The sequence below is a fragment of the Impatiens glandulifera genome, chromosome 9, assembly GCF_907164915.1.
Source record: "Impatiens glandulifera chromosome 9, dImpGla2.1, whole genome shotgun sequence".
NCBI lineage: Eukaryota > Viridiplantae > Streptophyta > Magnoliopsida > Ericales > Balsaminaceae > Impatiens > Impatiens glandulifera.
In genome coordinates, this window is record NC_061870.1 from 22823568 (window position 1) to 22838199 (window position 14632).

Sequence of the window (14632 nt, forward strand, 5' to 3'; positions counted from 1 at the left end):
TCGAACGGGAATGGTAGTAAAACAAATGTCTGAAGTAGAATGAGGCGGGAATGGTAAACTTTGTCATCCCTAATATGATTTTATTTTTATTTTAAATATACTATATTTATTGGAAAAGTTTAATAGAGTATTCAAGCTATGTTCTCTATTTCATTTAAAACATTTTAATATAAAAATAAACTTTTTGTAAGATTGTTTTTTTTTTAAAGAAGATATTAGGAAGATTGTTGTAAGAAGGGTAAATGTTTTAAAAAAATATTTGATGATTTTTGTAATTTTTTTTATCTAATCAAAATATTCTAAATCTTAATAACTACTATATTTTACTTCAAATACAATTGTAAACAATAATTATTAAAATCAATTTACCTCAAATCAATCTCTAGTGTTTATTGAAGAGTTGAACTAACTACCTAAGATATAATGATGAGATGAATGTAAGAGTAAGAGAAGTTTACTTAGAAGCATATAGATCCAAAATGTCATGTAAGATATATATATACATAATTTTGAAATAATCTATTATTTGTTATTTCTACTACTTCAAAATAAAAGACCAAATTGATCCTCCATACATGGTCTTAGAGGAAAGTCATTCATAGAATTGTGCTAGTAATGTAGGTTAACTAATTTTCTTTGAAAAAGTGACTATGTTTCAAATATCCACAATACTCTAAAGATTTTATATACTATGAGAAAAATCAATAATTACATATAAATTATAAGGTGTGTAATCATAAACAACCAACAAATTCATGTCAATAACAAGTAAAACATCAAAATACAAAATTCACAAAGAATTTCATACAAAAAAATATCTATAAATTTCACTCATATCTTACCATTGTAACCTTGTTATGTAGTTTAAACCATTGCATTGTAATGAACTTTTTTTTCTTTCTCTCTTCTTCTTGACAATATTATCGGTTTTTTATACATGCTTATCAATGTTGCTAGCGTCTACTTTAGGGGTGTTCAATATTTGGTCTAAACCGAATATCCGACCGAATTCGAATTCACCGAATTTGAATAAACCAAATTCGAATTTCATTTTCGGTTTTCGAATCGAATTTCAAACCAATTCGAATTCAAATACGGTTTTCGAATTGGTTTTCGAGTTTGGGTTTCAACTCGAAAATCAAACCGAAAACCGAATTAATTTTTTTATTATTTATTCTTTCAAACTTAGTTTAAGAAAAAGTTCAAAATAATCAAATTAAAATATTTTAAATCCTAAATCATAAACAAAAAATATAACAAAAGCACAAGTGGTCTAGTGGTAGAATAGTACCCCTGCTACGGTACAGACTCGGGTTCAATTCCTGGTTGGTATAATTTATTTTGAGTTATGCTAGTTTCAGAAAATAAAAAAAATGGATTCGGTTTGAATTCGAATTATTCGATAATTAAAATTTATTCAAATTCGGTTCGGTTTTCGAATTGACTAAAAAAAACCGATGAACACCCCTAGTCTACTTTACCAATTATAATCGTTTTTTAATTTAGGAACCTAGCAGAATCTTTTAATGTCGTCACTCACACTTTAACTTAAACTGTTATAAGGGAAAATTTTTTATCATTTGAACTCATATGTGATATTAAAGATATCGTGTGGAGCTTTTTAAACATTGAATGAGTATTGTTGAGCTTGCAAATGTATCTTGTGTGGCTCTTTAGATATGGAAGGAATATTGTTGGGTTCATTTTCATAAGCTTGAATAAGATGTTATAAGGTGAGTAGGTGACTTATATGAGGAAGAAATTGATTAATTATTGGAAATCACAAAACCTTCAATGAAAAAGCACAAATCATAACATGTGTGTTACTCAAACCGAAGTTCACTTAGACCATGTAATTTATGTTGAAAATATTCGTAGATATGCTTGTAAACTTGTTTAAATGAGCATAGTAGCCTTATATAGTATTTTGTATTGAACCCCATTAATGATGTGAATTTCCAGCCAGCAAATTAATTGTTTCCAACACAATTGTGATATGATCATATGATTCATGGCGTACCGTACACCTAAGCTAGGAAAGCTTCCATGCAAAGTGCAACTCCAAATGATTCACTCTTATAATATGTGATTGTGATTATGACCACCTTTAATTTGCTTCAATTTGTAATAATTTCAATGACAATGATCAATCATTATAAAGGTAATGACTAAGGTATATCATGTATATATGCAGCATCGTAATTATAAGACATGTTTTTCACTCTTCTTTTCTTTTTTTCAAAAAATTATAATATATTTTATCATTTAAAATGTTATAAATCTAGTCATAATAATTTGAAATTAATTAACTCATAAAAATAGTTTCCAAGAAAACAACGTCGCACCCTCAAGTAAAGCGAGCTAGACAACCGCCTAGGCTCCATAGAAAAACTAAAATAAAAAAATTGACTTATATATACAGAATTTGAACCCATGACTTTAATAATGATATTAAAGAATTTAACATAGTAAATTAAATTAATTTTTATTAATTTTAATGCAATACTATTGCAAATGTTTTAATAATGCCGACAATTTCTGACATGATACGAAAACATGATTCGAATCGAAGACGAAAAAATCAGGTTATGTCATATTATCATGTATTTTTGATTTCGGGTTGAAATTAATTTGACATGTTTAACCTGATTAATAAACATGTCAAAATCGGGTTGACCTTAAAGGCCATAATCGGTTTCTAAGAACACATTCGTGTTCTGCTTTATCGCCTTATCCCGTGCTTCCACTTGATAACTTTCATAAAAACAAAAACCCATAAATCACCCATTATTTGTAAAGGAAAAAGCAAACAAAAACCACTTCCTTTCTGGAAAACTCAAAAATTTGAATGCAACTAACTTCCACATAGGCTCAGGAGAGAATCACACGAATATCCTCTTTGAAAATCATGGGTCACCAAAGTCAGGAGGAAATGGTGGAAATCTGACTGACGTGAGCAAGTTACAAAGTTTCTATTATATATACTTGAAGATCTTTCCTGGAAACATTATAAAAAAAATAAATTACATGAGTTTATTAAAAATCAGATTAAAACATGACATGACAACACTTTATTAAAAACATGATAATGAAACGTTGAGAACATGACAACGCTTCGTTGAGAATATGACAACGAAGCGTTGAGAGCATGACATGCGTTTTTCAAGGTTAATAAACCTATTAGTTTACAAAAACATTTACATAAATTTTTAAATCAAATGTATATGTTTTCTTAAAGTTCTTAAACAACAAATGAATGGATTTAAAAAATAAATAAATTACAATTTAATAGAAAAAATCAGATTAAAACATGACATGACAACGCTTCGTTGAGAACATGACAACGAAGCGTTGAGAACATGACAACGAAGCATTTAGAACATGACAACGCTTCGTTGAGAGCATGACAACGGAGCGTTGAGAGCATGACATGCATTTTTCAAGGTTAATAAACCTATCAGTTTACATAAACATTTTAAAAACATTTCCAGAAATTTTAAAATCAAATGTGTATGTTTTCTTCAAATTTTTGAATAACAAATGACTAGATTAAAAAAAGTTGAATTGCAGTTTAATAGAAACGATTTCAGTTTAAAACATGACATGACAACGAAGTGTTGAGAACATGACAACGAAGTGTTGAGAACATGACAACGCTTCGTTGAGAACATGACAACGAAGCGTTGAGAAAATGACATGCATATCAGCTTACACAAATATTTTAAAAACGTTTCCAAAAAAATTTAAATATCAAATGTGTATGTTTTCTTCAAGTTTTTGAACAAAAAATGAATTACAGTTTAATTGAAATAATTTTAGTAAAAAACATGACATAACAATGCTTCGTTGAGAACATTACAACGAAGCGTTGAGAAAATGACATGCATATTAGCTTACAGAAACAATTTAAAAACATTTTCAGAAAATTTTAAATCAAATCTGTATGTTTTTTCATGTTTTTGAACAACAAATGACTATATTTAAAAAAAAATGAATTACAATTTATTAGAAATAATTTCAATAAAAAAAATGACATGACAATGATTCGTTGAGAACATGACAACGAAGCGTTCAGAAAATGATATGCATATTAGCTTACAGAAACATTTTAAAAACGATTCCAGAAAGTTTTAAATCAAATGTGTATATATTTTCAAGTTTTTGAACAACAAATGACTAGATTTAAAAATATATATTTCAGATGCATTAGATGGTGAAAACGTAGCTTATTTGACCTTATAGGAAGGGAGCCTAAAAACGTAGCTTCAAATGCTTCAGATGGTGAAACGGAGCTTATGAATGGAGCTTCATATACTTTAGATGAAAAAAACAGAACGGAGCACGAAGCTTGCGGGCGACGAAGAAAATGGATTTACCGATGGAGAAAACGGAGTAGAGCTTGCGATGATAAAAACGGACCTTGTCGTTGGAGAAAATCGAGCTTTAGAGAGAGAGAGAGAGAAAATGACTTAGGGGTTAAAGGCACAGATTAATTTTATATTATTTTTCCACGCTTGCTCTTGATAAAATATTAAACAAATGAGAGAAATCATTGATTTGTCTTTTATTAATTAGGCTATTATATTAATTAATTCCTAAGTTTTATCGTATTAGTTATCTTTTCTATTACTATTATAAATAGATAAATTATTATAAATATTACTCATTCAATCAATAATATTGTTTCAATCTTTCTCTTCAAGAACTAAATCAAATAGTTCTTATTTATAATATCATTTCTAAAAATCAAACTTGATATTAGAGCTTATAAGAAAAACTCCTAAAAACGATTTCAATGGAAACACAATATCACTTCTCAGTTCTACCAATAATACATGGAAGCGTAAAACTTGATAAACACAACTATATCTATTCACAAGTTACTCCCATCATGATAGGTTATGATTTTATTGATATAGTAGAAGGGAATCTTGAAACTCCTCCCAAATTTCTTCAAGAAATAAATTATCAAAATAATACAATTCAAATCAATAATCCAAAATTTAAACAATGGCGTATCCAAGATCAAAGGGTACTTGCATGGCTCTTTTCAGCATTGATCAACGAGATTCATCAACAAGTCTCAAAATCATCTTTGGCGCAAGAACTTTGGAAAACCCTAGAGAAGATCTATGTTTCTCAATCAAAGAGCCGACTTTTCAGTTACGGAGTCAACTCCTAAACGCACACAAAGGTAATGACTATCTTCTTAACTTCATTCAACATATCATAAACTTGTCAGATGCACTTATTACTACCGGACAATATGTTTCTGATTAAGATCTGCAACTAACTCTACTCAACGGGCTCGGAGACGAGTTCAAGTCGATATATGTGCTCTAACTTCCGGATAAGATCTATTGTGTAATGATATGACTAACATCTTTCTAAATCATGAACAATGACTCATATTTAAGAAAAGAAAATTCCATTATAAAAATATTTCGCCCTTAGATGTTTCGGCGAATGTTGCTTATATTTATGGGCATGGGGTAGAAAGAACCAAAAATAGAACTGAGACAATACTCGTCCGCAATGTAATTTTTGTCATAAAATTGGTCATCGCTCCGAAAGTTGTTTTACAAGGACATAGTGCTCTCGAGTGTCTTCGTTTTAATCCTTCTACAAATCCTACGACAATGTTAGTTACATCGTCTACTATTGTAGATCTCACTTGGTGTCCAAATTTAGGTGTGACCGACCATATTACTTTTGATCTTAATAATCTATACGTAATGCTCCTTATACAGATACTCAAACTATTAAAGTCGGAAACGGTATGCCTTTGAATATTTATAATATTGGTACCACTAAAATTTTAAATCAACAAAAAACTCTCTACTTACGTAATATCTTACACATTCTAGATATTACTAAAAATTAAATGAGTGCCGCGAGATTTTCATAAGATAATAACGTGTTTTTAAATTCCATCTCAATGTTTGTCTTATTAAAGATCGAGATACGAAGATAGTGCTTCTTAAGGGATTACTCAAAAATGAACTTTATTGTATTGACCCTACTGAAAGTTCATTTTCAACATGTTCTAATAAACAAGTGTTTATTGGTATTCAATCTCCAGCTCAAATTTGGCATTCACGACTTGGACACCCTTCTAGCGCTACTACATCTTTAGTTATATCACACTTTAAATTACCAGTTTTAGGAAGTAATATTATTTCTTTTTGTGGATCATGTCAATATGGGAAAGCACATAAACTATATTTTCGGCTTCTAAATCTACATTTATGGATCCTTTAGACCTAATTCATTCAAATGTTTTGGGACATTCTCCTAAATTTTCGTCTACTGGTTGTCGTTATTTAGTACATTTTGTGGATGATTTTACAAATTCACATGGATATATTCGCTAATGAAAAAGTCGGATGTTTTAAATACGTTTATCAACTTTCTTCGATTTGTTGAAAAATTATTTAGTCATAAAATCAAAATATTTCAAACTAATTGGGGAGGAGAATATAGAAATTTCAAACCATTGACGGATAATCATGGTATTTTACATCGTTCATCTTTCCCACATACTAGTGAGCAAAAAAATATTGTTTAACGAAAAATTGTCACATTACGGAAACTGGTCTCACTTTATTGGCTCATGCATCTATACCACTACATTATTGGAGTGAAGTTTTTGAAACGACCATATGTCTTATCAATCGTCTTCCTGCTCTGACATTACATCAACGTTCATCATTCGAGACTATATTTAACTCTTCTCCTAACTATTGTTTTTTGAAGACATTTGGGTGTTCTTGCTATTCACTCACATGACCGTAAAATCACACAAACTCGATTTTCATACTACTGAATACAGTTTCCTTGGTTACAGCTCATCTCTTAAAGGTTATAAGTGTCTTCACATTCCATATGGACTAATATTTATCTCTCGACATGTCACTTTTGACGAACTCACTTTTTCTTTTAAAAATAAGGACTTTGTGCATTTGTCTAAACCACCTGAAGATAATGAGACATCTCTTTCAACAACTATACTTAATTCATCCATACCACCTCTATTATCTCATATCACTTCATCGTCTCCACCATCACCCTCTTTGACCTCCACAACGTCACCAAACACTATATCATCTTCTTCTACTACTATTAATGTTCTTTCAACACAACCAATTATCACAACAGTTAATGCACTTAAATCTTCTACTCGTTAAATGATCACATACAATAAAGCACGATATATGTCATCATCAGCTCTCACTACTACTTCTTCCATTACTACACCTACATATTTTACCAAAGCTAATAAGAATCTGCAATGGCATCTTGCCATGACAAATGAATATAATGCTCTTATTTAGAATAAAACATGATATCTTATTCCTCGCACACCATCTCATAATCTTGTTTGATGTAAATGAGTTTTCAAACTCAAGCATAGAGTTAATGAGTCTATTGATCGATATAAAGCACGTCTTGTGGCTAAAGGATTCCATCAACAACAAGGTATTGATTATGAAGAGACATTCAGTCTTATGAAAAAACCCACTACTATTTGTGTTATTCTTTCTTTGGTAATATCTTATCAAAAGTTCATTCATCAACTTGATATTAGTAATGCATTTCTTCATGGGTCCTTACAGGAAGAAGTTTACATGGCACGACCACCCATCTTTGTCCATCTAGAATTTCCTAATCATATATGCAAACTTTATAAAGAAATCTACGGTCTTAAACAATCTTTTCGTGCTTGGTATGCTACTATTCGGACTGCTCTACTATATTTTGATTTTAATGAATCGAAATCTGACACGTCTCTCTTCACGTATTATGCACCTCAAATAACCACATATTTTTTAGTATAGGTGGACGATATTATTCTCACAGACAACTCTAAATTGTTTCTAACAAAAATTATACTTCAATTAAATAAATTATTCACTATTAAAGATTTATGTCAATTACATTACTTTCTTGGAATGGAAGTCACTTGTACCAAAGATGGTTTATTTCTTTGTCAATCCAAGTATATTGACGATATTCTCACTCGGGTTGATATGCTTCAAGCAAATCCATTACAAAATCTCGTCTATGTTGGCTCCTCTCTTTCTAAACATGATGGTGATCATTTATCTGATATGTTTCTCTATCGGAGTATAGTAAGGGCTCTACAATATCTTACACTCACTCATCTTGAGTTAGCATTTCCTATCAATCGAGTTGTTAGTTCATACAAACTCCCACAACTTCTCATTGGAGAGCAGTTAAACGTATTCTTCGATATCTTCGTCATACTCCTCGTCATTGGATCTCTCTTCGTCCAATTTTACAATTCACTCTTCTTGTTTCCTACTCTGATACTGACTGGGTAGGATGTCTTAATGATCTTCGTTCAATAACTGGATTTTGTATTTTTCTAAGTGACAACCTCGTTTCTTGGAATTTTAAGAAACAACAAGTAGTTGCTCGCTCTAGTACTGAATCTGAATATTGTGCTCTTGCATGTACAACTATTGATCTTTGTTGGATTCAATCTCTACTTGGTGAACTTCGAGTTTCACTTTCTTCTTCCACAGCTCTATGGTGTGATAATATTGGTGTCATATTCTTATCCGCAAACCCGGTATTTTATGCTCACACAAAATATATTGAAATCGATTTTCACTTTGTTCGAGAAAAAGTTGTTCCAATACATTCCTACTGAAGATCAAGTGGTTGATATCTTCATCAAAGATCTTGTTTCTTATTGATTTACTCTTTTACGTAACAATCTCACGGTTTCTGCCTCACTTTTTCTCTTGAAAGGGGTGATAAAGTATTAAACAAATGAGATAAATAATTTTAGGCTATTATATTAATTAATTTCTAATATTATTTTAATTTTTCTTTCCAAAACCTTAATAAAAATAAAAAATTTATTTATATTATCAATTCTTAAAAATATAACATACAAGTTAAAGTTAAAATAAAAATAAAAAATTTATTTGTTTCAATTACCACAAACTTCGGGTCATGCTAATCTTCCTAGTTTACATAAATATAAATAAATTTAATTACTAATTTTGATAAAATATAAACCTAAATAAGAGGACAAATTTAAATTTGCTTCGAAAAACAACTCAATTCTATTGAGATAACCTTAAACCTAGTCAGACCCACATTGGCCCTGGCTGTTTGTTCCTCTTTGCTCCTCTCCCGCAAACCCTAAAGATCACATTTTTCTATTCCTTCTCTTCAGCTTAGCCGTTTCCCGTCTAACCCCATCCTTCTCTCTACTCGTCATCAATTACCCAGCAAAGTTTTCTGCTGCTTCGTTTTTGGACGAAGATCGGACTTGCTTGTTGCTCCACAGCCTCCTCCACTGATCAAATCGATCATAACTCGTGAAAACAAATCGATTCTCCTTTTCCCTCGCTACACGTACTTTCCACCGCTGCTTTTATCTTTGTCGGTGGAATATCCCCCATCTGATAGAAGATTTGACTGACTGGGATCTCTCTCGTTCTCAATCCACTTTGATCCCAAAATATTTTCTTTCTACTTTTTCTTAGTTGAAAACAAGATACTACATTGTTCACGTATCCTTGTTTGATCAGATAAACAATTGCTGTGAGTGTTAGTTGAAGATGGTTGGAGGTGGTGTAAACAGGAAGGACGATGCTTTGGTTTTGAACAGTACTAACGTTTTCGCTGCTCTTGGAACCTTGAGAAAGAAGAAGAAGTCGGACAAGGAGTCGGGTTCATCTAAGGTGAAAAGTTCTTCCAAAAAGCAAGAGGAGAAAGTAGGGGAGCCACAGGTTTTCTGGACTCCATCTAAGTTAACAGCAAAATCTTGGGCTGATGTTGATGATGATGATGACGATGATTACTATGCAACCACGGCTCCCCCTCAAGTCGTTTGGGCTGATGCAGCTGATTCAACTGATAAGGATGAGAATCCTGCACTTTTAGAGGTGAAAATTTGATTGTTCTTAAGTTATTCTTTAATTGGTTCTATTCACTCTGTTAGGAATTAGGATCCTCACTTTCTGAATAATATGCAATGTTGATATTGACTCGAGACACAGAATATAGAAGAGAACTTTGTATGATGTTCTAAAATCATAGGGATGGATCTTACTTAGATGGAAGTAAAAACCAGTAGATTAGATTTGTCTCTTTTCTTTAACTGGCAGGGAAGTGAAAGTGAAGAAGAAGGTCTCGATGAAGTTGAGGACGAGAATGAAGAACATGATCAAGAAGAAGCCAATTTGCCAGTTGAAAAAGATTTGGTTTTTACCAAAGTTCCAGAAGTTTCTTTACCACCCAAGGATGCAGAAAGGCAGCTCTCAAAGAAAGAACTGAAGAAGAAAGAGCTTGCTGAGCTAGATGCTGTTCTAGCTGAGCTAGGTTTAAACAAATCTGAGGAAACCAGCGAGAAGATCGATTCTCTTGGTAATATATTTTATCAGCATTTAACCAAGTTCTTAGTTTTTCTGTTTATGGCCTTGACCGTTCATTTGGTATGTGAATCTGTAGGTAGTAGTATACAAGAGAAGAAGATGGAGAATCCAGACGGAGGAATGGAGGAGGACAAGAAAGAGAGCAAATCTGCTAAGAAGAAGAAAAAGAAGGAGAAGGTGGTGCGGAAGGAGGAAGATTTGTCGAATGACAACAACACAGTGGCGAATGGAACTGATGAAGCAACAGCAGAGGATTCAAACATAGTAGACTTGAAAGAGAAATTTAAGAAACTAGCTTCACTGAAGAAGAAGAAATCAACCAAGGAAATGGATGCTGCAGGAAGAGCTGCCTCAAGTGAAGCTGCAGCTAGAACCGCAAAACTTGCTGCTGCCAAGAAAAAGGAGAAGAACCACTATAACCAGCAGCCAGTGCGGTAAGAAAGGAGATTGTTGCATTTTGATATGATACCCGTTCATTTTGTCTGTTTTTGGTTGGAGATTTAGAAAACAGTAGCAGATTGAAACTAGCACAGTTTCTCTAATGTATTAGTACTCTACTCATTCAATTCTTATTTAGAACAGTTTCTTTCAAATCATCTCAAAATATGCTCAAATATAAACTACTTTCAAGATCATCATAAATGAAGAACACTGTATAAATTATTCTGGATATATTATAGAGTAAAGAAAGTAGTCATACATTGCATCAGTACATTGATTCTGGATATCTTCCAGAAAAATACCAAGGCATTGTATTTACAGAGAAATAACTCTATAGAAAACTTTTATTGTACAAGCTCAATGAGCAAGTTTAGACTATAACTGTACAACTCTGGTTTCATGACAAATGTAAGTAAAAATCGAAGTAAAACGAAAGGATTGTAGTTCTTCAGCTAGAAAGGAGTTTGGGGGCTGCGAGCGAAATCACAATATAAGAACCTCCTTTCTACTTTATATATATATATACTTTCACCTTTGCTACTAACTAGGACCAGATTCGGGTGCTGAATCAGTACAAGCATCGTGTATTTCAAATTTGCACAAGGGGCAAGAAGCGTTTATCTTAAGCCATCTGTCTACACACTCTGTATGAAATATATGAGTGCAAGGAAGCTCCCTCAATTCGTCGTTATTTGCATATTTTGCCAAGCATATGCAACAAACCTGAACAAGTTTCCAGATTAGACAATCACAACAACAAAATTTGACCTACTTTATGGAACCCAAAAGCATAAGAAGGAACTTACAGCATCTTCCCCAGAAATAGCACGCTCTTTTTCAGTTCCAGCTGCTAGAAGTCCTCCTTCATCAACACTTGAAGTACTATCTCTGCTACTAACACTACTACCTTTGTCCTTGGACTTGAAATTATGTGTTGGCAAAGCATTAATAGTTTCTTCAGATGCACCTCTCATACCGTTCATATCATCACGAACACCCAACATTGATATTATACAAGGCAAGCAACAACATATCATCGAGCATAAAATAAAAGGCATTGCATATCCAATGCAGCTTATTGTAAGAAACACAATACATAGCCTGCATAGATTTCGACAAACATGTAATTTTCAACAAGAGACCCCAAAACAGGAATGTAATTTTTTTACGAACATGTTTTTTAGGTACCTGTACAAATTGGGAGCCTCTGCAGACGACGAGTTGCCTCCAAATATCCATACATTGCCAACCACAAACCATACTGCAAAGAAACAGTCTAATGCCATCTTAAAATGGTCCATAATTGCAATGAACCTGCTGAAAATATATCAAACATGAGATTTTTCTCTAAAGAAAAATTCAAACAATTGGTTTGTTTGAACACTAAGAATAAAGAATTAGAATTATAAATCCAATGGAGTATGTAAATATATATACATATAAATAAAGTTTCCAAACATATTAATTGAATTCTAATTCTTATTCCAATTGCATCAATCCAAACATATCCTAAAGAGAACTCTGCATAAAATAAATGCAAGTACTTTTTGATTTGGTTCATTCTCTACCAAAAAGAAATGAAGTGGCAAAAATTTAAGTGATAATTTACAACATGCATCAGGTGTGATTTCCATGGAGCTCAAGATGGTGCTAGTGTTAATAGGAAAACCCAAATACGGGACACTTTCAACAAGAATACATGCTTTGGCAAATTGAATCCCACAAAAAATTAACAGTAAATAAAAACAAGAAAATGCAATTACGTAGTAAGAGGATGAATTGCATCCATCATGAGATATGAAAATGCATAATTATATATATACCTATCATCTGTAGCTCTAGTTCCTTGATTAGCCCATGCGCCTGAAGACAAGTTCTGACCATCTTCATCTTCTGAGTTCCGAGATAATGAGATTGTTATATAAGAATTGGACTCCGGTCCAGGGCTTCCTCTGGGAGAAGCCTGACGTTGTGGTGCTGCTGCTTGTTCAAATTGATGATTGCGGTGAAGATAACGCCAGCAAAGTATGGGAAGGCTAGCTGCACAACCAACTGCATAACCCAAAATCCAAGCAAACAACGGAGCTTGTGGATTCTCATCTCCCGATATAGACAATACCACAATAGCTGCAGTAATTTGGCTAAGAGTGAATACTAGCTCAATAGAGAGCCACATCAAGGTGTTAAACGGGCTCCAATGTCGTCGGCCAGACCCATTCCCTCTTCGCGAAAGTGAGGAGCTCCTGGAGATCGATTCATTCAATGTGGGTGAAACTAAGTTATTCTGAACAAGAGCATTATTTGACGATCCATCTTCATGTTGGTTTAGATTCAAGCCCTGAGAAGTAGCACTTCTGGGCGAACTCGAAGTAGAAGCATCGCAACCTTTTCCTATATTAATAACATGCTCATGATTACCGCCGGTTTCCTTTTGCTCCAGGAGCAATGGGTACCAGTCAGTTGGATTCTCTCGCCTTTCTTCTTGATTGGAAACAGACATTTCTATTTTCTCATAATAGACACAAACATAGCAAAGTCTGCCAGAGAACTTGAGCAATCAATAATGTTTATATCTGCTTTTCAGAAACTTTCAGCCCTGATGTATTTCCTTGACCCACCTAGCAATAAGAAAAACTTCATATTCAGGTATGCAACAAAAAGATAAACTATTAATCATACAACACAACACAGATTAAGAAATCAATAAGAATTACTACCAAGTTACCAAAGCCAAACCAAAATCAGAGTAGTGTATGAAGAAAGAAAAGAATAATATAACCCATCACCCATGACGCAATACCTTGATTTTGACTGACCCTCAAGTCTAGAAAAGGTGACAAAAAGGGAGAACAATTCCATAAGCAAAAAGAATACCCATTTCAGCTAAAACCAACCCCCCACATACATTCTTCTAATCTCGTTTGGCTTGGTAACAAACAAATTCATTAGCTACCAAGGAGCCAGCTAACCTTTAATTAAAACTTTCTAATGATACCCTGAATCCGAATTGATAAAGAAGCCCTAATTGGTGTGAATTGTACAAGTTTGATCAAACTATGATCGGCGACTATAGAGGAGTCGAAGTAAAATTCAATCTAAATGATATTAAATACAAGTCAACTCACATAAAGACTGTAAATTAAAACCAATCAATACTCTTGATCATACATATAATCGATTACCTACCTGAAATGAAGAGCGATTAGCCGTTCGTCTAATTGAGAAATTCTCCGTCGTGGGTAATGTTTATTTCATGAATTAACAACGTCAGGTTCATCGAAATTGTTCGTCCAAACGAGAAAAAAGAGAGATTGGAAGAAGAAGAAGAAGAAGAAAGGGAGGGAGAGAATATCTCTTTCGTTTATCGCCGCGTTGCTAAAGCGGAGAGAGAGTCTAGATGGTCCGAAAACCGTGAGGGTAAAATGGGGATTTTATATATAATTATTTATTATTATTATTATTATTACTCTAACAAGCTTCTTAATAAAGAAAAATAAATTTAACATTTGTATTATTTAATATTTATATTTGTTGGTCCTTAATTAATAACTAAAATTTCTTAAAAAAAACAACAATATAGCGCCGTCCCATACTCTTATTATATGATTTATATCTACATTTTTTTTTAAATGACTTTTGACTTTATTTAAAAACATTTATTTTATCAAGTTCATTTTATTTCAATATTAAATAAATAAATTTGACAATTTCACTTATTTACAAAAATAAAGACAAATAAACATGTTTGGAAACACTAAAATAAGTTGAATTTAATG

General features: G+C 32.6%; 2 protein-coding genes across 3 annotated transcripts; one reads left to right on the forward strand and one right to left on the reverse strand.

The window, feature by feature from the left end:
• Positions 1 to 9138: 9138 nt before the first annotated feature.
• Positions 9139 to 11050, forward strand: LOC124913802 (stress response protein NST1-like). The gene is made up of 3 exons (XM_047454217.1): positions 9139 to 9926; positions 10149 to 10407; positions 10492 to 11050. Exons 1-3 carry the CDS (start codon positions 9600 to 9602, stop codon positions 10851 to 10853), a joined length of 948 nt encoding a protein of 315 aa, XP_047310173.1. The 5' UTR covers positions 9139 to 9599; the 3' UTR covers positions 10854 to 11050.
• Positions 11051 to 11067: 17 nt separating this feature from the next.
• LOC124913801 (E3 ubiquitin-protein ligase At1g63170-like) lies at positions 11068 to 14226 on the reverse strand. Of its 2 annotated transcripts, none has more exons than XM_047454216.1 (5): positions 14043 to 14226; positions 12680 to 13474; positions 12045 to 12170; positions 11663 to 11957; positions 11068 to 11579 (listed from the first exon to the last, which is right to left on the reverse strand). In XM_047454216.1, exons 2-5 carry the CDS (start codon positions 13354 to 13356, stop codon positions 11397 to 11399), a joined length of 1281 nt encoding a protein of 426 aa, XP_047310172.1. In that variant the 5' UTR covers positions 13357 to 13474; positions 14043 to 14226; the 3' UTR covers positions 11068 to 11396. The 2 variants fall into 2 exon arrangements, with proteins under 2 accessions (XP_047310172.1, XP_047310171.1); XM_047454215.1 differs by having other exon boundaries at positions 12045 to 12173; positions 14043 to 14225.
• Between the last annotated feature and the right edge of the window lie 406 nt (positions 14227 to 14632).

Bases quoted from the DNA above. Each gene is read 5' to 3' on its own strand.
- LOC124913802 (XM_047454217.1), top strand. From the start codon at position 9,600: ATGGTTGGAGGTGGTGTAAACAGGAAGGACGATGCTTTGGTTTTGAAC. The intron at 9,927-10,148 runs GTGAAAATTTGA...TTTAACTGGCAG, and splicing joins AGAATCCTGCACTTTTAGAG to GGAAGTGAAAGTGAAGAAGA. The intron at 10,408-10,491 runs GTAATATATTTT...GTGAATCTGTAG, and splicing joins CGAGAAGATCGATTCTCTTG to GTAGTAGTATACAAGAGAAG.
- LOC124913801 (XM_047454215.1), bottom strand. From the start codon at position 13,356: ATGTCTGTTTCCAATCAAGAAGAAAGGCGAGAGAATCCAACTGACTGG. The intron at 12,174-12,679 runs GTATATATATAA...ATATATTTTCAG, and splicing joins ACTAGAGCTACAGATGATAG to CAGGTTCATTGCAATTATGG. The intron at 11,580-11,662 runs GTAAGTTCCTTC...AAACTTGTTCAG, and splicing joins CTATTTCTGGGGAAGATGCT to GTTTGTTGCATATGCTTGGC.